The sequence below is a fragment of the Homalodisca vitripennis genome, chromosome X, assembly GCF_021130785.1.
Source record: "Homalodisca vitripennis isolate AUS2020 chromosome X, UT_GWSS_2.1, whole genome shotgun sequence".
NCBI classification, from domain to species: Eukaryota; Metazoa; Arthropoda; class Insecta; order Hemiptera; family Cicadellidae; genus Homalodisca; species Homalodisca vitripennis.
Genome location: NC_060215.1, coordinates 94,926,278 through 94,947,963, shown reverse-complemented (window position 1 = coordinate 94,947,963; position 21,686 = coordinate 94,926,278). Strand labels below are relative to the sequence as shown.

Sequence of the window (21,686 nt, the reverse complement as noted above, 5' to 3'; positions counted from 1 at the left end):
TTTATTTATTAATACTGTATCTAATTATAATAAAATATAAATTGACTTAATATTCATACTGTATGTTAACCTCTATTCACATAAATTACTTTTAATCTTGATTAAAAACTATTGTGCACAATAAATACAACATTACATAAAGATCCAACAAATTACAATGAACAAATTATTCCTTTAAGAAATAATTTTCAAAATAATAAAATGAAATAAAAGAATAATTTTAATAGACTGACGCAATATTATTTCACTGTAAATCAAGAACTAAAAATCATACTTCAAAATCAGATAAAAATGCAATAAAATGTACAAATTACAAAATTACAAAACAATTGCAAGTAATTCATTATCCTACTCGAGGTTTAATTGGTACTGTAAATCTAAATAATTAAAGAATTAATTAACAATGAAGTTCCTACCAAATTTTTTAAACTGATTTTTTATACTTTTAGTTTTGCTGATTGCCACTACTTACAATAGTGGTTAAATTTTTCAAATATTAGATATATGGAAATCTGGCAATATAGTGGAACACGCCTATAAATCGTAAAATCACATATTAAGAGATAGTAACTTTCATCCATTTATCATGGTTTAGAATTGATATTTACTTCAAACATCCGGGTTTTGAATATCAATCGCATAGCATCTGTGAGGTATCCATCCCCAAGGTCAAGGTCAAGAGTGGTATATACAGGGCAAGGACGAGCATCCCTCATGTCAGTAGAATGCGGAATGATTCTTTACTTTTCCTTTCCCTTACCGCCTCAATGATATATAACTATTGTAACATCTGATGATCTCTGCCTTTCCCATTTTACCCTTTCGACTTCTGTGACGTGCCTTTGGCCCAAATACAACCTGACTATATTTTCTTGAATGTTGTGTTAGGTGTGCGTTTTCAAGTCATATATGTACTTGGGGACAATAAGAGTGTAAATAATAATTATCCTCAAGGGGTATTACGATAATTTAAATTTAATTGGTATTTTAAATGTGAGAAAACCGAGGTTTTTAAAAGAGGAAAATTTTCTACGTTTAAAACAATACGTTTCCAGGCATAGGACATAATTAGGTGCACTTATAGAGAAATACTCTTTTTATAAACAAACTAACACCCTTTCGACCGTTCCATTGATTCTATAACCCACACTTTATAGTTCTGGAGGTAAAAGAGAAGAACATTTTAGTAGTACACTATTCGTAGTAAACAGATTGACTAAATTACAACTAGCAATAAAATTAGCTGATTGTTAACACTTAAATTCGTTAATATTTGTCCAATTTAATTTTAAACTCAATTATACTCTTAAGTATTTGTATTCACTCACAACCTATACGTCTTCAAATTTACAAACACCCTCGGTAATTTGTTCGTTATTTTCCTATCTAACAAACTACTATAATTTATGACGTATTAATGTGTTCGCCAAATTCCAATTATCGTAACATTTTTGAATGCGATGGTCATTAAGTGTAAGCTAATTGCTACCAGTACAAAATATTCCAAGTGGAATAATACTAGGACGATTGCGAATGCTTTTACTCTCGTTTCCACGAACAAGGAGCCCGTCATCTGTAATGCGATGTGAGTAAAGAGAGTAGAGGCGGCCCAATATGTGACCTTGCCTAAAGCCCGTGCAAGTCTCAAAACAATGACTCACTAAATATCTACATGTTACTCAACATAACTGTGTAGATTCTTTACAACTGGAACCATTTTTATGGTAGATATGTCTAAACTAAATTAAAAACAATGTGCATTCCTCTTAATGTTGTCAATAAATTTACAATAGCAGTTCAGATTAATTCTTTCAAACTTCGCTTAATGCTCTGTAATAATCTGGACCTTTTCTATTTTTCTTAAAGTCAATTTTATTTTGAAAGTAGGTCATTTACTTTTATAATTGGACTACGTAGAGAATCATGTAAGATAAGCGTCTCGTTCGTGGTGCAATACATTTTAATTGGATCACTTAAAAAATTTTTTTACAAAATACCACGCCCTTAAGGTCTTAAACAATCTTAAAATCTTAAACATTTTCCCCCTAAAGGACATAAAAATATATTTAAAATTACTCCAGAAGGAGTGGTAGGCATTTGAAGCAGAATTTGGGACTATCTCATGATTAGGGCCAAATACAATCGTATGAATATAAGTTAAGAATGTACGAGAATATATGTAGGAAAACTGGAGAAAATTACGTTTTTTTTTATTTAAAAATTTAATTTTTTATCAAATGTTCTTTAAAATTCTAGTAATTGTTCTAAATAACTTTCCGTTAAAAACATAATTTCTTTAGTATATAAGACAATCACGCCATAGTACTGTACGCGATACGGTAGCAGCATCCAAAGCCGTGATAAAATACATAACACCGTGACTCAATTGTCATCTTATGTTGGTAAGTCGTGTGAATGACGCAAATTATACTGACGACAACGCCATAATACGAAGAGGTCTGTAAAACAGGCAATTATCATAAATCATAAAAAAAACACGTAACTTCCTGAATTTATGTACATAGTGTAAAAATTCATATTTTATCTCCAAATTTCAAATTTTTAATTTCAGCCATTTTTATTTTGGCTCGATAGCAAAATCACCTCTACTTCCTACTTGACATGCCTGTAATTCCTCGTTGAGTGTGATTTCTATACTATTTCTGTCTTCAGGGGAGTTATCAGGTCGGTAACTTTAACATTTAAAACAATCCGAACCAAAACCAATTGCACCACCTGTTGTTTCAATATTACACAATTTTTAAATCTTGTACCAACATGTTCACCTCCCTACATTAAAGATGACTCACTATACAACTCTCATGTTTGTTACACTTAGCTTCCACCAGAGTGCCTAATGCCCCAATTTATTTGACCTAATCTAAAGATTGAAATTATATAATTCCTTTAAAATACAGTTGTTCAACAATATTGATGATTTTATATCTATACAGACTTTAAAATTTCAAGATTTTGTGCCCAACAGCTGTAGAATCAAAAATTTAACCAGTCTTCAAATAAAACTTCACTGCGTACTAGAAGTTACAATACAATACAATACAGTTACATACAACATATCTAACACGAAATCGAGCTAGTTCTATATTTTCCACATTTTCACGGTTGTGTGAAAGGGGAATGTTTACCAGTGATAATGATATCGACAGTATAATACCACCCTTACCGGATGTTTATCTCAACACATTATTCAATAGGAGAGAGCTGTTTACATATAGCTTCATGTATCATCGAGATACCGTGACTTGTCAGATAGCATTACCACTTTGACAAATCATCACACAGTAACGTTTATACTCTCATTAGGATATCAAGTGCTGGTTTGCTTGCCAAGTGTTGACGATTGCTGATCATATGAATCAGGAGTGTCATGCACTGTATACGATACTGTGGCCTCGTCGAACATCATGATACTGTACACGATTTGGTGGCAGTATTTGAGAGTTGTAATACTGTTTATGATAACGTCTGCATCTAATTTCTTACTACTATATACGATTTGGAGACGTTATCGAGCTTTGTACAAAGTAGGCGATTCGGCAGCAAAAGAGAATGCCATAATACTGAACGCGATTAGATGGCAGCATCGTGCGTTGTGATGCTGCATGTGGTACGGTGAAAGCATCGTGAGGCATCATATTTATTTTACGCGAGACGGTGGTAGCATCGAACATCATGATAGAACACGCGATACTGTGCGTCCATTGTCATATTATGTTGGTGAGTCTTGTGAATGGCGCACATGGTACTGACGACATCGCCATCACATTCAGATGCTGAATGATTTGTTGAATGGGCTAAATATCGAGGAGCAAGTCCTTGAAGCTGTGTCATGAGATTGACGACGACGACTTCTAGTTATACAAGATAACTAGGTACGGCATCTGGGTTGACTCAAAGTGCATGGCGGGTTTTAGTCTTACTGTTCAAGGATTATTTAGTTGTAATAAAACTACTTCTTCTTACAGATCATCTAAGGCTACCTATATAGGCCTTACTAGGTCAGATAGTCTGTCGTCTTTCTTCGCGTGAGGGAATTGAGTGAATTAGAAGGAAAGCTGTAATTCCTTTCCTCTCCTATTCTTTCTCTTTCCCCGTAATTCCTTATTACTCTGGCTGCTAAAAAGAAAATATTTCTTCAATCAAAACTATTCATATTTTTTAGTTATTTTATACCAAAACGCTAAATTTCCAAGCGATTATTATTAATTTATTTGTATAAATAAATTACCTTGAGCATTGACACTATTTTACCTTTCTGTATTTAAGAATGTGCTCAACTAACCCTCAGATACCGCATAGTATATCTGGAGTAGTCTAAACATCAGAAAGAAATCAAGGACAACACGATCAATACATTTCCTTTAAAAGTATAGAAATATTATATTATAATAGTAAACAACACTTTAATTTAAAATGTAAGTATGAATAAGACTTTGTGGAAATTGGAAAATTCTTAACCTTTTCCTTAGGTGTTTAGGAAATGAAGGGTAGTGTGACTAGAGAAAACGGTGGCGGAGAAGGAAGACATTCTTGGGGCTCGCATAGTTGTACACCGCGGATCGCCTTGACTTAACATGCAGAGCCATCTGCGGCGATCTGTCAGTAATAGTTACAGAAGCGAGTCTCAATGTAGACATTTAAATCTACGTTAAATGGAGTCTTAATTGCATTATGTCATGCCGATCATGCCTATCGTGTAGAAGCGATGGATGAGATGGACAATAAAAATCACAACTTTTTTGTAATAACAGTTTCAAGAAAGCGTTGTCAGCGCGATTTTATTGGAGATTGTGTAATAATCTGTATTCCCACAATGGCACTTTCATACCATGAATTCTTTGTCTAGGCCATTCTTCATATTTATTATGTTCTGAGAGCTTCAAACGTGTCAAAAACTCATTTAAGTTATTGTCGGTGGATGCGTTAGATTTCCATTTGCCAACATCTTGAATAGTGCTGCCTTTCAACAACTAAAAGCTAGTTTATTAAAAGCCTGGATGTTAGTAGTCTTGATTACAGATTATATTGAAGATACGGCAGCAATGAGTTACATTCCAAATTCTTGGAATTTTTACTGTGGCTAATGCAGGTTTCCATCTAAAATTCAAACATGGATTTATAAATCGGCCCACCTGTTTTAAGACATTAAGATGAACAGTCAGAATTTATAGTTGCATTATTCAATTGAAAACTTTTAACAACGATTTAATATCCCAGTTAGTTGTAAGACGAGAAATATTTACCGAAAAAGAGTGTGTATCTTAAAAATATTCACTCAAATTAAATACAGTTTAAGATTAACCATTCTGTCTAAACATAAAGAGCAAATTGCCTCTAGGTAGGGACTCGTATCATCAATAGACTTCTTCCATTAAGTATTAATGGATAGTATATTTGTTAGCCTCAGAGATACTAATGTAAAAGGACGTCAACTCTGCCACATATGTTATTTACCTTGAGAGTGAAATGCGTTTCTAAAATGGTCACAATGCCACGCACATTAGTGGTAAGGAAGTTACTATTTTACGTTTAAATTTTTATATCTAGTACTTGAAAAATTCAGAAGAAAATAAGAATGAAAATATGAGTTTTGAATTTCATAGGTAGATAAATGTGTTTATGATCCTTTTATTTCATAATTACTTACTTACTGGAAAATAAATTAGAGTAAACTTAGGCACACATAAGTAACTTAGCTGCATTTTGTTGTCAACAAGTTTTGAAGATGGTACGAGTATATCGTGTTCTGATATATCTACACTTGACCTATATGACGGTCCGAATAATTTAAAGAGTAATATATCAAAATCGTATAGAAACTACTTCAGGGAGCCAGGATTGGCTACTTCTCACCTTACCCTGCTTCTACGATGGGAAGTGCCTATCTTATGTAAATAAAAATGTGCTTCGTTTCATTTCTTGTGGGACAGAGACATTCATCCTAAAGAGAAGAGACGAAGGGACAATTTCAAAATAAAACGGCACAGAACTGATATTGAGCGATTACCCTCACAAATTTACCTCTGACTTTTTAATATAGGCACTTTTGAGAATATAAAAATAATATTTGATTAGTTAATTGCAGTTCAAATCTCGTCTCTAACGTCTCTTGATGGACGAAACTATTCGAAGAATTTCTCGTGAGCTGTTGGAACAATTTAAACTTTACTTAAACAGCAATCGGCATACATTGTTTTCTTGTGTCATGTTGAACGGTAGTTAAATTGAAGTGGTACGTTTTTATAAGTATCAAGAAAAATGTAATGCACTCTTTTCGTTCGATATGCCATATTTCCCGTTTTTATACAATAAAGACTGATATTACTGATTTATATATCGGATAAGGTACATCAGAAGTGGTCACGTTCCTGCTATCTGCGCCCATTTGCATAAACCCAATTTTTTCACCTACCGCTGCCAGATTATCGACGCTTATCTGTAACGGCCCAGTAGTTTGACTTGCAACCGCGAGGTGTCGCATATTTCGGCACTTATCTGCATCGGCCCAGTAGTTTAACTTGCAACCGCCAGGTATCGCACATTTCGGCTCTTATCTGCAGCAGCCTAGTAGTTTCACTTGCTACCGCCAGATTTCGCAAAATTGTCACCTCGCTATTTGCCGTATATACGGGGGTTAAAAATATCGAAACTTTGTAATAATTTTTTATATTTCGAATTATAATAATTTAAATTTGCACATAAAATGTTTTTATAAAATTGCCCCATTTGTTCCAGGTCCGCAAAAGGGACTCTCATAAACTTTACTTTCTAAGTTCAAGCTAAATATACTAAGTCGTTAATGAAATAAAATGAAAGATTCTTTATTTACACATGTTACTATACTTAATATTTATGCGTATTACGATACTATGGTGATTACTATTCGAAACTTTGCGAATGACGCCATAGCTTAACAGTTTTGCAACGTGTGTGGTGAGCGACAATCAGTTGATAATACAAACACGCGCGCGCTTGCGTGTAAAAAAATTGAATTTAGTTTTAAAATATCATTGCTAACTACAATATATGACTTTTACGCAAATGTACGTCAATATATACATAATTTTAACTTATATTACCTCGTATTATAAAATTGTTAAACACTACTTATGCCAATCAAGACAAATATATTGGAATTTAAATTTGAACTCAGGAACCACTACAATTATAAATCATCCCATATTAAACGTATGTCACGTATGTGTGAGTATTAAATATGTGCTAGTAATTCAAACAAAAAAAAACACTAAAGAATTCCATCAAACTCGTTTACCACGTTCTTAATATTTTTATTTAGTAACTCGATTTATGGGTTAGCTCGTTTTCTCTATGAACAAATATATAGATTTATGTATATACATCAATTATATAATTCAATAATGATAGATGTACTCCCCACGATGCTTATTCATAAACAATTTGCGTTTTGATTCACGTCATAGTGAATGACGCCATAACAGAAAAATAAAAAGTTTTCCAACGTGTGTGTTCAACCGCCTTTTATGGATTAATTACGGAACAATCACAAAGTACTCGACTCTCTGACGTAGGTAATCTCACAAAACATAGTAATACAGAAAAGGACAGTAATTACTGCTTGCCGCAAAGTGTTTCGCGTACTTTCCTTGTTTATATGAAACACTGTGTTTCTTGAAACCGGCTTCTGAGGCTTTACTGATCAAAGACTGTGACGAGATTTCCTCGAGTGTGATTGAAAAGTTGTGACAACGCTGTTGTTAAACGATATAACTGACTAATGACAAAACCGACCTAATGTCATTTGTTGAATTAACCTTTGGCCCTAAGAGGCCCCTTGAACCTGGGTCGGCACTAATTGCAAACGGAAACCGGTGAAATAAATGACCTAAGCAACAGGTCTTCGTATTGGACACCAGTTCCTGTTTGTGAATCACTTCGCTATACACTTTGAACTCGTACAGTATTTTTTGATCCTGAGAATTAATGTATCTAAATAATCGTGTTCACTATCTAATTTGTGTGTCAGGTTAGACATTTATCAATGCAATCAAGTTATACATAGCACAACTAATAATTTATTTTTAATTTCATATATCATATACATAGCAAAAAATCTAAGAACTAAATGTCGTATACATAGATTCAAAATAAAATGATTTTGCCGCAAACGTTAGCATGTTTGTTTACAGATTCCATCAAATACCCAACAATTTCCTTCGTATCGTAAGTAGCAAACTAATAAGCAGAACTCGTTGTCAAATTTTAATCAAAATTTAAATTTTGTCGCTACACGTAAATAATTCAAAAGATTAACGTTTAGAAAGTTTTAGATTTGATCGTATTCTGTTGTCCTAGGCAATATTTTAGGATTCTTGGACACCATCTACAGTTCATGCTATGACACCAACAAAAATAATTAAACCGATAACGTTTATATTTAAATCAACTGTTTTCATAACTATGTTTCATTTAAGTCAATGCATGTATCGTATCAGTTTTTTAGTCATTATTTGATCTTTATTAATACATATTTGTAACTATTTCTAGATCCATTATGATTAACGAAATAAAACATATAGCTATGGTATTACCTTTATATTTAAATATTTTGAAAATGAAAGTTTATAGGGTTTACTTTTACAAGGTTCTGTAGAAATACTCGTGGTACTAAGGAGAAGAGTGTCAGCTGCACATGGCAGAAACATACAATGAAATACCGATAAAAACTTCAACCTATTGGAGTTTTAAAATTCGGTCCAGGGTTATTTCGGATACATAAATTGTGTAATTCTCGTTTTGACGTAGGATACGCAGTGCGTATAATGTCTGGATTATTTTTACGCCTCTTCTTCAAAGATATAATGATTTTTAATAAAAAGAACTAACACCATTATGGACCTGCTAAAGCCAAATAAGGGCAATCGCCCTGGAACCAGGAAGCATTTTATGTTGTTATTACCAAAAATACTCTTTCATTTCAAATATAAATATTTTTCGTTGAATTAATCACTGTAGAACTTTAATAGGGTAGCAAAAACTCCACATGCATCTACGTCAGTCTGAAGTTGATAGTTCTGCACGTGCAGGAAGACGCGCATAAATAATTCAAGAGTAGCTTACGTCATGGTACAAAAAGAACATAAAATATGATTACGTAACGAAAATCTCCAGTCTATGAATTTTGATTGCCATAACCTAACACAATCTGCGAGCCATATCGCTGTATTTCTTGGTGAGATATTTCAATAATAGAGGATACGCGAACTTGTTACTTAAATTGTGAAAACTATTTAAATGACGTCTAAGACTTAACTTACTCATCTCCTCCTTAAATGTTTTACTACTTTAGATATTAAAGGTTGATTTTTGAGAAACTTATTATAAGAAAATAGCCACTACTTACTTATAACCGATCCAAAAAATTTGGCTCTTTCTGCATTCTTCAAGAATTACAAATATTAATGTTCTACCCATTATGGCCCATTCCAGAAATTTTGAGCATATGATGTATTTCTTTGTTATAGATTGTTTTTAACAATGGAAGGATTGTGAAGTAAACAGGATTTTTTCCGGAAATTTGCCATTGTTCAGTGATTAAAATAACCGTACGACTACGTTTCGAGATCTGCAATCTGATCTATTCTTCATGTAAATAATTAACCTGCTATCTAACAACTGCTAAAGGTACATGCATTGACACAAATTAAACATAGTTAGTGTTTATAAATAAACATCGATGTTAATTTCCATTAAACAATTGATGGCAAATATCCAGAAAAATCCTGTTTCCTTCATATGTTGTAGAGGAATAATAATTCAAAACTATTGAATTAGATAAATAGTCAATATGAAATGTTGATTATAGAATAAAATAAAACATTAATTAACGTTATAAGATTAATTTCGTGCGATGGTTGTTCAAGAAATTACGTGTTTCCAGCACCAACCTTCATTACAAGTATTGTAAAATCTTTAATATTATTATAATATGTATATGACACCCCTCTTAAACACATTCTCAGGAGTTAGTTTTAGTGCTATGTATTTCATTATCAATGTACATTTTTACAAATATATATATATATATATATATAAAACGAAAAATATACATACCGTAAAAATGCCATCTTTACACACCGAAGTTGGTCTGTAGTATTTTAAAATTTTATCGTTTACTTCATGAACATAATTAAAATAATGGTTGAAGCCTTAAGGTATTGTAAGATATTAAGCTAAAATATCTAGTTCGGTGCTTTAAGATATCTAAAGATATTTCAGTGCTATAAAGTGGACTTAGAAACTTTAATTAAAACTGATATAAAGCTTCATGTCAATGTTTGCAGATATAGAACTACAGGGTAAACACTGAAACTAAGTGAATTAGAAAGTTCTGATAGTAGGATAACCTTGACCTGACCTTCTTTGTTGATTTAGAATTCTTGCAAATGTCTTCATTTTCTATGGATTAACAATCATTCCCTTACAATGTGAAAGTGTATCGAGAGTACTCTCTCGAACCAGCTAGTAAGTAGTTACACGTTTGTATTCTTATCACATTATATTGTTGTTACCTGATTGTGTATGCATCTGATTTAAACACGTGGTTTATAATCTTACGATTCTTGCAGTTTAATGTCACAGTGTAAGGTTCCACTAGAAATGATAACGTTGTAACTTTGAGCCACTTAAAATTAAACTATATAACCTTTTTATGTTACAGGTAAATGTTCTGCAAGGCATTTCAAAATGTGACATGGGTTGTATTTGGTAAGCATTCATCTTGTACGTTTTCTCTGCTATATGTTAATATTTATACGTAGGACTTGTTGTGTGAATCTTCTATTTGGTGCTAATGTAAGCCAGGATCTTAGAACATATTTTTACTGCTAAGTTAGAAGGTGGATAACCGTTAAAGTGTTAATAGTTTTTATAATTCACTGTTTATAATCAGCGCTCGTAAAGTGACTGGCTATAAAATGTTGCTTAATTTAATGATAGATTTTGTGGCAGTATAATACAACGTTCTTACAAAATGAACAGAACGTTGAGCATGACTTGCAATATAAAAAATCTGTATTTTTTATGCTATAACTCCTTGGAAGTTGTCACTTTCTATTTCAGATTAATCAGTTCTACATATACACGACTTAAAAGTAGTTATTTTCGTCAATACATCGCATATGACCCCTAGTGCACATAGATTAGTGAAAGGAAAGTAAACATTGCATATTCGGGTTCAAAGAATAATTCGTATTATTTATTTTGACCATGAGCGTTTTAATTATTAGCGAATTAACGATTTACTAAAACTTAATTGTTTATCGCCTGTGCATTCAACAAGCTAACCGACCTTTTTTTAATATCTCTAACTTGCCTTGTAGTTGACATTTTGCATACAGCTTTAAATTTACAAAAGATGACTGGAGTTTTTAAGTCCTAAAAATGAAATATGAAGGGACGTGTTGAAGGGTTGTGTTCCAAAAATTCCAAGTCATAACGGTGATGTTGGTTAAAATGTTCTTATTTATCTAGAAAACGATTAAAAGAACAGGTAAAAGAGTGAATATTGAGTTTATCTCCAGTTCACCTTCCGCTCAGTGCAGCGACTGAAATGTGACGTTGCCACATACCTGACACTTGGTAACTAGAGTCATGTATGTATGAAGGGATCAAAAAAGGTCGCCGACGAAGAAGCTCAAAGAAAACTCTTTACATCGATTCGACGCCAGAGACACCAAGACTATAAAATGATCTAAACCAAGATCTAAAGGAAGAAGTGTTCTCTAGGAGCACAATTGAGTGCACTACAATGTTCACGATCCCAAAGCGCGTTTCTACAGAAAACGTAACTGTGGTGGGAAAGGTTGATACAATGTGTATTTTGAGTTAAAAACCATTAAAGGTTATCGAACAATTATTATGACTCATAGAGAGAGGGTTTTCAACAGAAACTCATAAACGCATAAAAGTCTAAAACATATGTAATTACAAAGAAAGTAACACGTAATATGAATGGTATATATAGTATTTATGTCATTAATAAATAATTGTTAACTTCATTTTATAGCGTTGATTCTTGCCACTCAAATCCTCGCACATGTAAAACATACATTTTTATATTTTTAAGGTATCATTTTTATTTATTGTTCTCGTATTATTTTGACCTCTAATATGGTATTCGTTTTGAAAGACGCTTTCATTAACTGTGCTACCGACTTCCCGTGGCTTGCCCATGGCTGGGACGAAAATAGGTACTTTTGTGGAGAAATAAATCATTTCGTAAGATTCTATGTCCATGTAAAAAGTTTAAACTTAATATTTTGAAACACGATTTGTTGGTTGGTTGGAATTGGAATGTTTGCAAATTTCCTCCTCTTCAACTGAATTTGAAACTTGTTATGTGTTTTGATCTATTTCAGTGAAACGACCGACAACACTGATGGTCTGAAGACTGTTACTAGAAACGTAGTAGACCTATGGTCTGATGCAGTTAACGGGAGTTCAATGTGCAGCATGACAGGGACCGAAAATCTACCGGTAGGCTCATCTCTCCAATAGGCTCATTTGCAAGCTAGTCCCCGGGCCTAGTTGGCGGCTCTAGTGGAAATTCCCCACCAGACCAAAATCTTTCCACGGCCATTAATCACTTTAAAAAATAAATAAGATACAAAACCGCGCTTTCAGCCTCCACACTCCTCTTGACCTCGTGGACTGGTAAATATGTCGAACACGTGCTAAACCGTCCGTGGGCGAATGGGTTACGTGAAGTTTGACACTAAAATATGCAGTCCCCAGCATCCGGGAAGTCGCGTACTAAAGTTGGGTGGGGTCAGCACCACTTAGTATGGTTTGGGGTAGGTCTATTGGTGTTTGTGGGCAACGGGTCACAGCAGCAATAGACGACATCGTGTTCATCTTTTCGATTCTGAGGTGAACTTTTCACGATAAATAACATACACAACAAACGCACCATTTAAAAATATCTTCCTTAATGTTCGGTATTCTTAAAACAAATCCATGATAATTCAGTTTGGATATAAGGGAGTTAAGCTATTTCAGTCCAGAATCCGGCATCGATGTCCTGGAAGTCTCAACGTATATGAATATAATTGCAATCTATTAAACATCTATTTGGTCGAAGTTCTTTTTAAATAGTTTTAAATTAATATAAACACGCCAGGTTGAGCTTACAATTATAATATACATAAATACAAATAAGTAATTTCAGTATCGATTAATGGCATCGAATTAGGTTCGGTAATCCTTATTTCATCCAAGAAGACGCTCAGTTTACAAAGTGGAACAGTCGAGTACTGCATCTCATATGGGGCCCAGGAGTTTCTGGAATTCGCGGTATTTACTGATGCCCAGACAAGCAGGTGGGTCTGATTGAGACCCAGACTAGCAGGTAGGTCTGTGACAAATGATGGGAGCGCGTCACCAGTGCCACACGTACGACGGACGTGTGTGGGAGCTGTGATGCAATGACGAATTGTGTTACTTACTTGTACCTCAGATACCTTTCCATCGCTAAAGGTTGGATCAAAATCTAGAAATGATGAGGGTGTCAAAAATAAATAAAAATAGTTTATGTGAACGAAATAGTTTGTATTCATGTTTTATGGCCACAAAATGGAACCCCTCTATTTATCTCTAGGGGCCGCATATGATCATAGTTTTCAAACGGTTCACAACGGTTGTTATAAGAGGAAAAGTATACAAATATAACTATTATATTTAAATAAATTTTTCTCACCACAAAACTCACCTGATAGGGCATCGTAACAGGGATTTTGGACATTTTTATTGATATGTTTTATTTAGTACAAATACTTGTTTTGCCACTATTGTATGTAACTATAACTACAACACCTCTCAAAAATCTATTAAGTATTAAAAAACAAATTAATGTTTCCCTGAAACTTCAGAAAGGTTTTGCAAAACTCTAGTAACGGTACACTCGTTTTATGTTGAATGTTAAGTAAAAATGTTTATAACTAAGGAATATTGTTATAGAAACCCTTATTTACAGCAGGAAAGCTCAACATTTCTTAACAGGAGCAAAACTACGATACTTAATTTGTTAAGATCAAGCTTAAAACAACCAAAAATATGCTCAACAACACTCACATATTGTTAGAGCTAACACAATTATTTCCTCCAACTATTAATTATTTTACTTTTAAAGCATATTTTACTTGAAAGCCCCTAAACATGTTTGGCATTAAAAGGGTTCTTCAAAATTTGTTATATAAGCGAAGGAAATTATACTTATTTTGTCCAACCCTAAAAATGGACAAGTACCAACATCTTATTCCGTTCTTTGTTTGAAGTTTATTTTGGTGATTGTGAAGGGAACAGGATTTTCCGGACATTTGCCATCGTTCAGTGAAACAAAATATCAAATAATACTACGTTTCGAGATCTGCAATCTGATCTCTTCTTCAGGTAAATAACTAACCTAATACATAATTATTACAAACTAGGTTAAAATAAACAAATCATACTAAAACGTTGTGGCACGCCTACTAAGTCAGTAATCACAACCACCATGTTGTGTGTCAACTTCAATAACTCTAAAACATGCACTTAATAAAAAAACTGTACAAACACTAATCATTAAAACTGAACTACAGAATGCAGGTTACAATACGTCTGCAAAACTGAAGTAGACGAATGCAGACGTATTGTGACATTTTGTAGTTCAGTTTTAATGATTATGTATAGTGTATATTGTACTAATGTAAATGATGGTTGTTGTGCTCCTTTCTAACGCCAAGGTATAAAATAGGGAATATTATAATTGAATTATTTTATACACAATTTAAAGATCAGCAAAATTTCTGTGCGTTTAAGACAAAATACATCTCCTGAAAATTCTTAATGGCTCCGCGAAAACAGGTTTAAGGTAGAAGGCAGGTGGCCATTGTATGGTGGGAAGAACCACGGGAAACCCTCTCCACTTCTGTATCCGCGTTGATCAGTGATAAATGTAGTTCAGAACGTGCGTAATTATAACCATCAGACCTTCAAGCCGGACTAATAGCATATTAGCGCTTGCTGAATGGCAGGTAGACCCAAGCTTTTTGCACACCTCTTTGGCCTTGCAACCACCAAGGTATGAACGGCATTGAATGTTACACTCATAACTGGAAGTCCAGGATCAGGGCATTAAGAAGTGCATTTCAGTTGACGGTTGTGGAAGTTAGAAAAGCAATATTAATTGCATAATGTTTAATTGTATAACTACGTAATGTTATTAAACAATAGAACAACAAATTTTCATATTTAAAGTAATAAAAGTTAAATTGTACAAAAGAATAGCATGAAGTTGAAGAAATATATAAACATACAAAATATGATTATTGATTTGAGTAATGTTCAGTAATTAAACACGTTTTTATTGAATAATTCCTAAAATTATTTGAGATTACTTTTACAGTATAACTAGTTTTAAAACTTACATACATGTTTGGAAAAATTATAAATCGTACAAACGAATGGGTCTAGTCTTTCAAAGATTCTTAAAGAAATAATTCAATCATGATCATTCATAGCTTTAATGTGATATAATACAATAGTTTATAACAGATATAATGATAATATATAGTAGTATATATTAAAATTTAGTCAACGGCAACTTTATAAAATATACTGCAACTTTATCGTTAGTACTCAAAAGCTAAAACTCTTGAAACGACATAATCTAGAAATTCATAGATTGTTACAATAAACATTTCAACGCTTTTTGTGATAAAGTTAGATGTGTATCTCAAATGTTTATTTATAACATTATGTTCGTTTAAAGGCTAGATTTAAAAAAATTTTGTCCATCGGCGGTTGTCTAAAAATTTCAAGAGGTCTAGTGGCAACTTCGGCTGTTTCTCAAAATCTCTAATAATAATTATACCTACAAAACTATTTTCATTGTTGAATATCTAAAATATATCTAAACCTTTTCGTATCAATGTTCTGTTTGTTAATATTTTTTATGTTTTAATTCAAACGTTATAACGTTATCATTGGTAATGATTAACCACGGTGTAGCTCATATTAAAATGAGCTATACAGCAATAATAAATGTACAAGTGAGGCTCCTTAGTATTGTATAACAATGAAATTTTAAAACACATAAATTTAAATACTTATTACTTACTCTGTTCACCCAATTGTATGGCACACTCATTTTTAAAGTTAAAAATACATACTGGTAAAACATCCGGTACCAATTTTGTTATATATCATACCTACCACAATACGTATAAGTGCAGACCACCTAAAGACACTTGCTGGATAACGCAAGACAGTTCAGTATAACGGGACTGGTAATACAAGAAACACATGCAATGGGAACTTATCAGGTGCAATTATCTGCAATGGTGTGTGCGCATTCATCACGCAACAATTGTATGGTAATACGTGTACCTGTATACATCATGAATGGGAGGAATGCCAAATCGGTTTATGAAACGATAACGAAATCTGCAATAAATCATTTCGGCCCGGTGCAAATAGCACTTTTGTTTATCGACAGCATAGTTTAAAGTTACGTATATTTTCAAACTGTAATCTTTATGTTTTGAAGTAAAATTAATTGAATACAATTGAAAGCGTAAACCACAAAGTTGTCGTGTAAGTTTTTAATAGTTAAACCGCGAAACTTCAGCATTTTTACGATTGGGTTTCAACTTATGGTGCAAGAACATAATAAATACAAACGAGCGATGACACTGCAAAATAACACATCTCGGAAAGAAAGCTAGACCGCGGCGCGTCGCGGCTTGTTTCAAGGGCCTGATCGCGACCGACGAGGTCACTCCACTCTCTGGTACTATTTGTTTTCTTGTCGTTGCTTTGCTCTTGGGTCTTCGCAATAGTGTTATATTTGTTTATTTATATATGGCATAGCCACGGATACAATAACTGTAAATACAGGGTAAGTGTCCAAATTTTAGAACACTTCGTAGAAGTAGAAAGTTAACGTGTAACTAAACATTAATAAAGATAAAAAGATCATGCCTCACATGGTAACAGTACTATAAAAGTAAATTTTTAATAAAAATTTTAAATCAGTAAATTAAAATCGAGCCAATTTAGATACTAAATAAACTTTCGTTTAAATGTGTAGTCTGTAAAAACTTTAAAATATTTAACCGTTTATCACTAACGTCTAACTGCGGGTTAGTTTATTGCGTTAATGACACGGCTATATTAAATTCAGTATCAGATCAGTTTATTTTTTCTGTGTTAGGTATCTGGAAGGTTATACATAAATTACGACATTGTTTTTCAATTCTTGTAAGGGTAAACCTTTCGTCAACTTTCATGTACTGAGGATGAAGTCTTTAAAGCAATGGGACAGGTCGATAGTTCCAAGAGCAGTGGCCCAGGATATGATACTTCTAACGGTTTTAAAGTACTGTAGTGTTTTGTTGTGTAGTCCTATGACTTTTCTTTTCAACGAGTCTCTCAATACAGGCATTTTTTCCAGATGTACTTAAGACTGGATATGTGGTTCCTATTCATAAGTCTGGACCACAAAAAGACGTTGTTAACTTCAGAGCAGTGGTAATCCAACCAGCATTAGCAAATTTATTTAAAAATCTTATTTTATTCAAGATCGACCCTCTTTCTGGGAACTTACTGAGCCCTGCGTAACATAGATTTACTTCTGGTCAGCAACCTTGTGATCCTTCAAGAAGAAGCTATAAAAGCCTTTAGTATTAAGAAATAACTTGACGTGATATATATTTGGATTTTTTTAAAGGCATTTGAAAGTGTGAGTCATAAGCATTTATTGGCTAAACTTGAAGCCTATGGTATAGTTGGCCCTTTGTTCAATTGGTTTGCTAGCTATTTATACAATCGGAGACTTCTGATCAAATTTATGGGATGTCTATCTCAGGAGTTCTCGGCTACATCTGTAGTTCCCCAGGGGTCTCACTCGTGTCCACTGTTCTTCATAATTTTCATTAACGATATTGGAATGAGGCTGAGAAGCAGATATGTAATGTTAGTTCAGATGGTTGGATCTCAGAGTGACTGTATTTCCATCCGAGACGATTTGATGGCTATCGAGGAGTGGTGTGGCCTGAACAGCATGAAATTCAACGCGAATAAATGTTCTGTTATAAATTTCCGTCACATCAAGAATCCAATTATATATCAGTACTATTTGGGGGATCATATGCTGACACGTTGTACTGTCGTTGTGTTGTGTTCTGTTGTTGTCCGGGAGTTGTTTTAAGCCAGGATATGTATCCACCAGAGCATGTTAACAGCATTTGTTTAAAGGCGTCAAGGTCTCTGGGGTTGTTATTTCGTACCTCCAGTACTATAATCAACTTAAGGGCCCTGAACCTTTTCATTACTTTTTTAGTAACCGATTATTATTATTTAAATAACTCAATATTACTGACATAGACTGCTGAAAGATCGTTCTTAACAAAGAAATGGTCAACAATTTTGTAAAGAACAAAATGGGGCCTTACTCTCTGGCCATCAAACCCCTACTAAACCTGCTACGTTTTGATTGTCAGCAATATTCCATGCTACGTGGCCATAAAACTGATGTTATGTTCTTAACGGTTTTATTTAAAATTTAGAACTTTTTCACGGTTAGATTAATTGACGCAGGGGCATATAAAACCCAATCATCCCAAGCAAAATTACGTATCTCTATAACACGTTGGCAAAAAGATCGGTCAATGCTTCATGACAAATCTTGCCTGACCTGAATGTGTGATTAACAAATATGACAACTCCGTGTATTTCCAACTACTGCATGTTTTGGTTGGCAAGTCAGTCAGACGGGAATTTCAAAACAGTATCTTCAGTTTCAAACCCTTTTTAAATCTTAAAGTTTACTTTCAGAGATCCTTACGTGGTGCCATTAAGGAATTCCAGATTTTACGTTTATTGCTTTGATATAATAGTTTCTTGTATCTATATTACGTTACACACGCAATCAATGACTGCAAGTATCTGTTTATAATTAATAATTTAATTACAAATGCACAGTAAATATAAATCGTAGTGTTGAAGACTTTTATAAAATGGATTTATTTTATTAGTTTGATGGTTATCCAGGCTATGACCTCTCAAAATCCATACCCATTCCTCCTCATCAACTCTCTCCACCAAACTAAAATAACAACGCATGCCTTGCGAGCCTCATTTTTAATCTGATTAGTACACTATGCATTTCTGTAAAATAAACAAACCTGAATCCGGACAAGGTTTGTTCACTACAAAACAGAATTACTTTTATGATTTGTAAATACATTTCGTATTCAACACATTTTCCATACTAACAGAAATTTTTAAATTTGTTCGTCATAAAACCAGATTTATGGAAAAATAACGAAGCTATGGATCATTTAATTAGAACATTAGTTGGTGTACACACACTTTTCAAACCTTCATTTGACGCCGTTGACTTAAAATTATTTCTTTACTATTTGCCTTACATCAGTGAGAATGCATATTTTAGCCAGAAGGAAGTGCTCAAATTACACAGCATTCAGCATTTAAGCATTGTTAAGCATTAAGCATGTTAGGCATTAAGGATATTTTTATGTACTACGTCAACAATTAATGACGATAAGATCTTGTTTTATAGACTTATCGATTCCTTATCAGTCTGGAAATAATATAGCAACGGGGCAGTGTGTTTTAAGCTGTATGAAACAACGGTTATTTGCTGTCAAGCAAACAAACTTTTATGTTCTCATCATGAAACTTAATTTGTTGGACATAAAATTTCCCACAGCATACTTTACAAATTATATTAGAAGACGTTCTTTTAGTTGGCAAAACCGACCATCACAAACCACGTGACTTGCACTACTCAGTAGGATTGAGTTGCTACATGAGCGCAGCTGTTTTCCGTGTTGAGGTTATGTTCCTGTATTTATATGGGCGTATAACGCAAAGTAGGGTAGAGTTGGTGCGAACTGAGAAACTTAAGTGTAGTGAAACTATTCCCAAAGCCATCTCTCAAATACATGCGAATTACTTCATTATATGGAAAGAGGAAAATATTCTCTCGGAACGGCAGTTATCAAAATATGTACATTACGCGTTACTTACACGTCGCATTTCACTTCAAGTGGTATGTATTGTTATTAGTCTTATGCTGGAATTTTGGGGCTTAAATTTAAATACTAAACCATATTTAATTCTAGTTAGTGATTAATTATATAAAATCAACTTAACTCATATTTATATTCCTCTTGGTTTTGTACTTTATTTATATATTTTTGATCTATGAGTATTACGTGATTATTTAATTTAACTAATTCCCATAAGTTAATTTCAACACTTGGATATTACATAACTATTGTTTATATTTATGTGCTTTTCGTCTTTAATGAATTCATCCGCAAGCCCGTACAACATGTAATGGCAAATGTGTTTTAAGAACTGTAACATATCATTTGCTACTAATTGATTATTATTTATCACTTTCAAAGTAAAACGTTTATGGTGGTTTTAAAGCCCATATTCAAAATGAACGTGTGTGCTCAATTATATTGCGCACTGTTTATATTGCGGATCTATTATTGTTTAAGATTGTTATAATACGAATGTGTAGTGGAGGAACTGAAATTTGAACTAATTCGTAATACTGATCCATAAATAAATAAGTATAAGTGTTATTTTAATGTGTGCATGAGACAATTAGAACTAATAATCGATGTATACAGGGTGTAACAAAAAAGTTGAGCTGGCTATGCATTTTCAGATTCTGTGTGTGATTCTAAGCTAAAAATTAACAATGATTCTTTTCAAATTCCCATTTTGTTTAGCAGTTATAAGCCAGTTTGTTTCTTTTTTATTAAAACAACTTTATATTTGTCGTTATTTTTCGATTGTTAGAAAGCCTGAAAAACGGGTCCATGTATGAAGTTTTTATACCAGAAAAATGTATCTTTAAATCAGTTTTAATATTTTTTTAATTACGGCCATTTCATTTTTTGTTGTATGAAATATCTATATTTTATGAAATAACCATTTTTTTTAATCAAAATGTTATAAGACACAAACAGTTTTTAAATCATTTTTCCTCCTTTTGTATAAGTCGGTGGAAAATAACTATTTTATGGAAGGTTTCGTATTACACACACAAACTAAGTGGCCCATAATTTGACAGTATTTGAACAGCTGACATGTAAATCAGCTGTTACTGTAATTAAAATGCAAGCCTGACACTGACTAGTTTGCCATAACATTACTAATTTGAACTGATCTTGCAAACGTATTAATTTGGTTATGTTTACATTTATAAGATGTTACATGATCAATAAAAACCTCACTAAAATTGTCATCAAAGGAAACAATAAGCAAAGATATAAATACAATTGATAGCTTATTTTTAAGATACTAAACAAAAATTGTACTTTGTTTTGCAGTAAGAGTAAACACAAAACCTATTTGAATTAATTAAATGAAGTTAATAGAAAAGTAAAAGTTAATTTTTTAATTCTTTTCCATTAGAATCAAACAATGCCGTAGCTGCACATTTCAATAACCTGTGTATTTTGTCTTCTTGACATTTATTTCCTATTATGTCAGGTTTTTGAGTCAACAGTAAAACTTTACTCTTCTACTTTGAAACTAGTGAATTTTTTATAGGAATTAAATTCTGATCAGGCAACAATTCTACTGACAACTACAATGCTATG

The 21,686-nt window shown here is 33.0% G+C and overlaps 1 protein-coding gene across 3 annotated transcripts in view; it reads left to right on the top strand.

The window, feature by feature from the left end:
* Nucleotides 1-21,686, top strand: part of LOC124369598 (scavenger receptor class B member 1-like) — a 157,958-nt gene that overhangs the window by 80,254 nt on the left and 56,018 nt on the right. Inside the window, exons 1-2 of one of the 3 annotated variants that reach the window (XM_046827646.1) lie at nucleotides 10,492-10,524; nucleotides 10,721-10,767. The exons of 1 other annotated variant lie outside the window; for it this stretch is intronic. In XM_046827646.1, coding sequence (XP_046683602.1) covers nucleotides 10,725-10,767 — 43 coding nt within the window. In that variant the 5' untranslated portion in view covers nucleotides 10,492-10,524; nucleotides 10,721-10,724. Of the gene's footprint in view, nucleotides 1-10,491; nucleotides 10,525-10,720; nucleotides 10,768-19,846; nucleotides 20,114-21,686 lie in introns of those variants that run through there. One more of the 3 variants, XM_046827645.1, reaches the window with a different exon arrangement.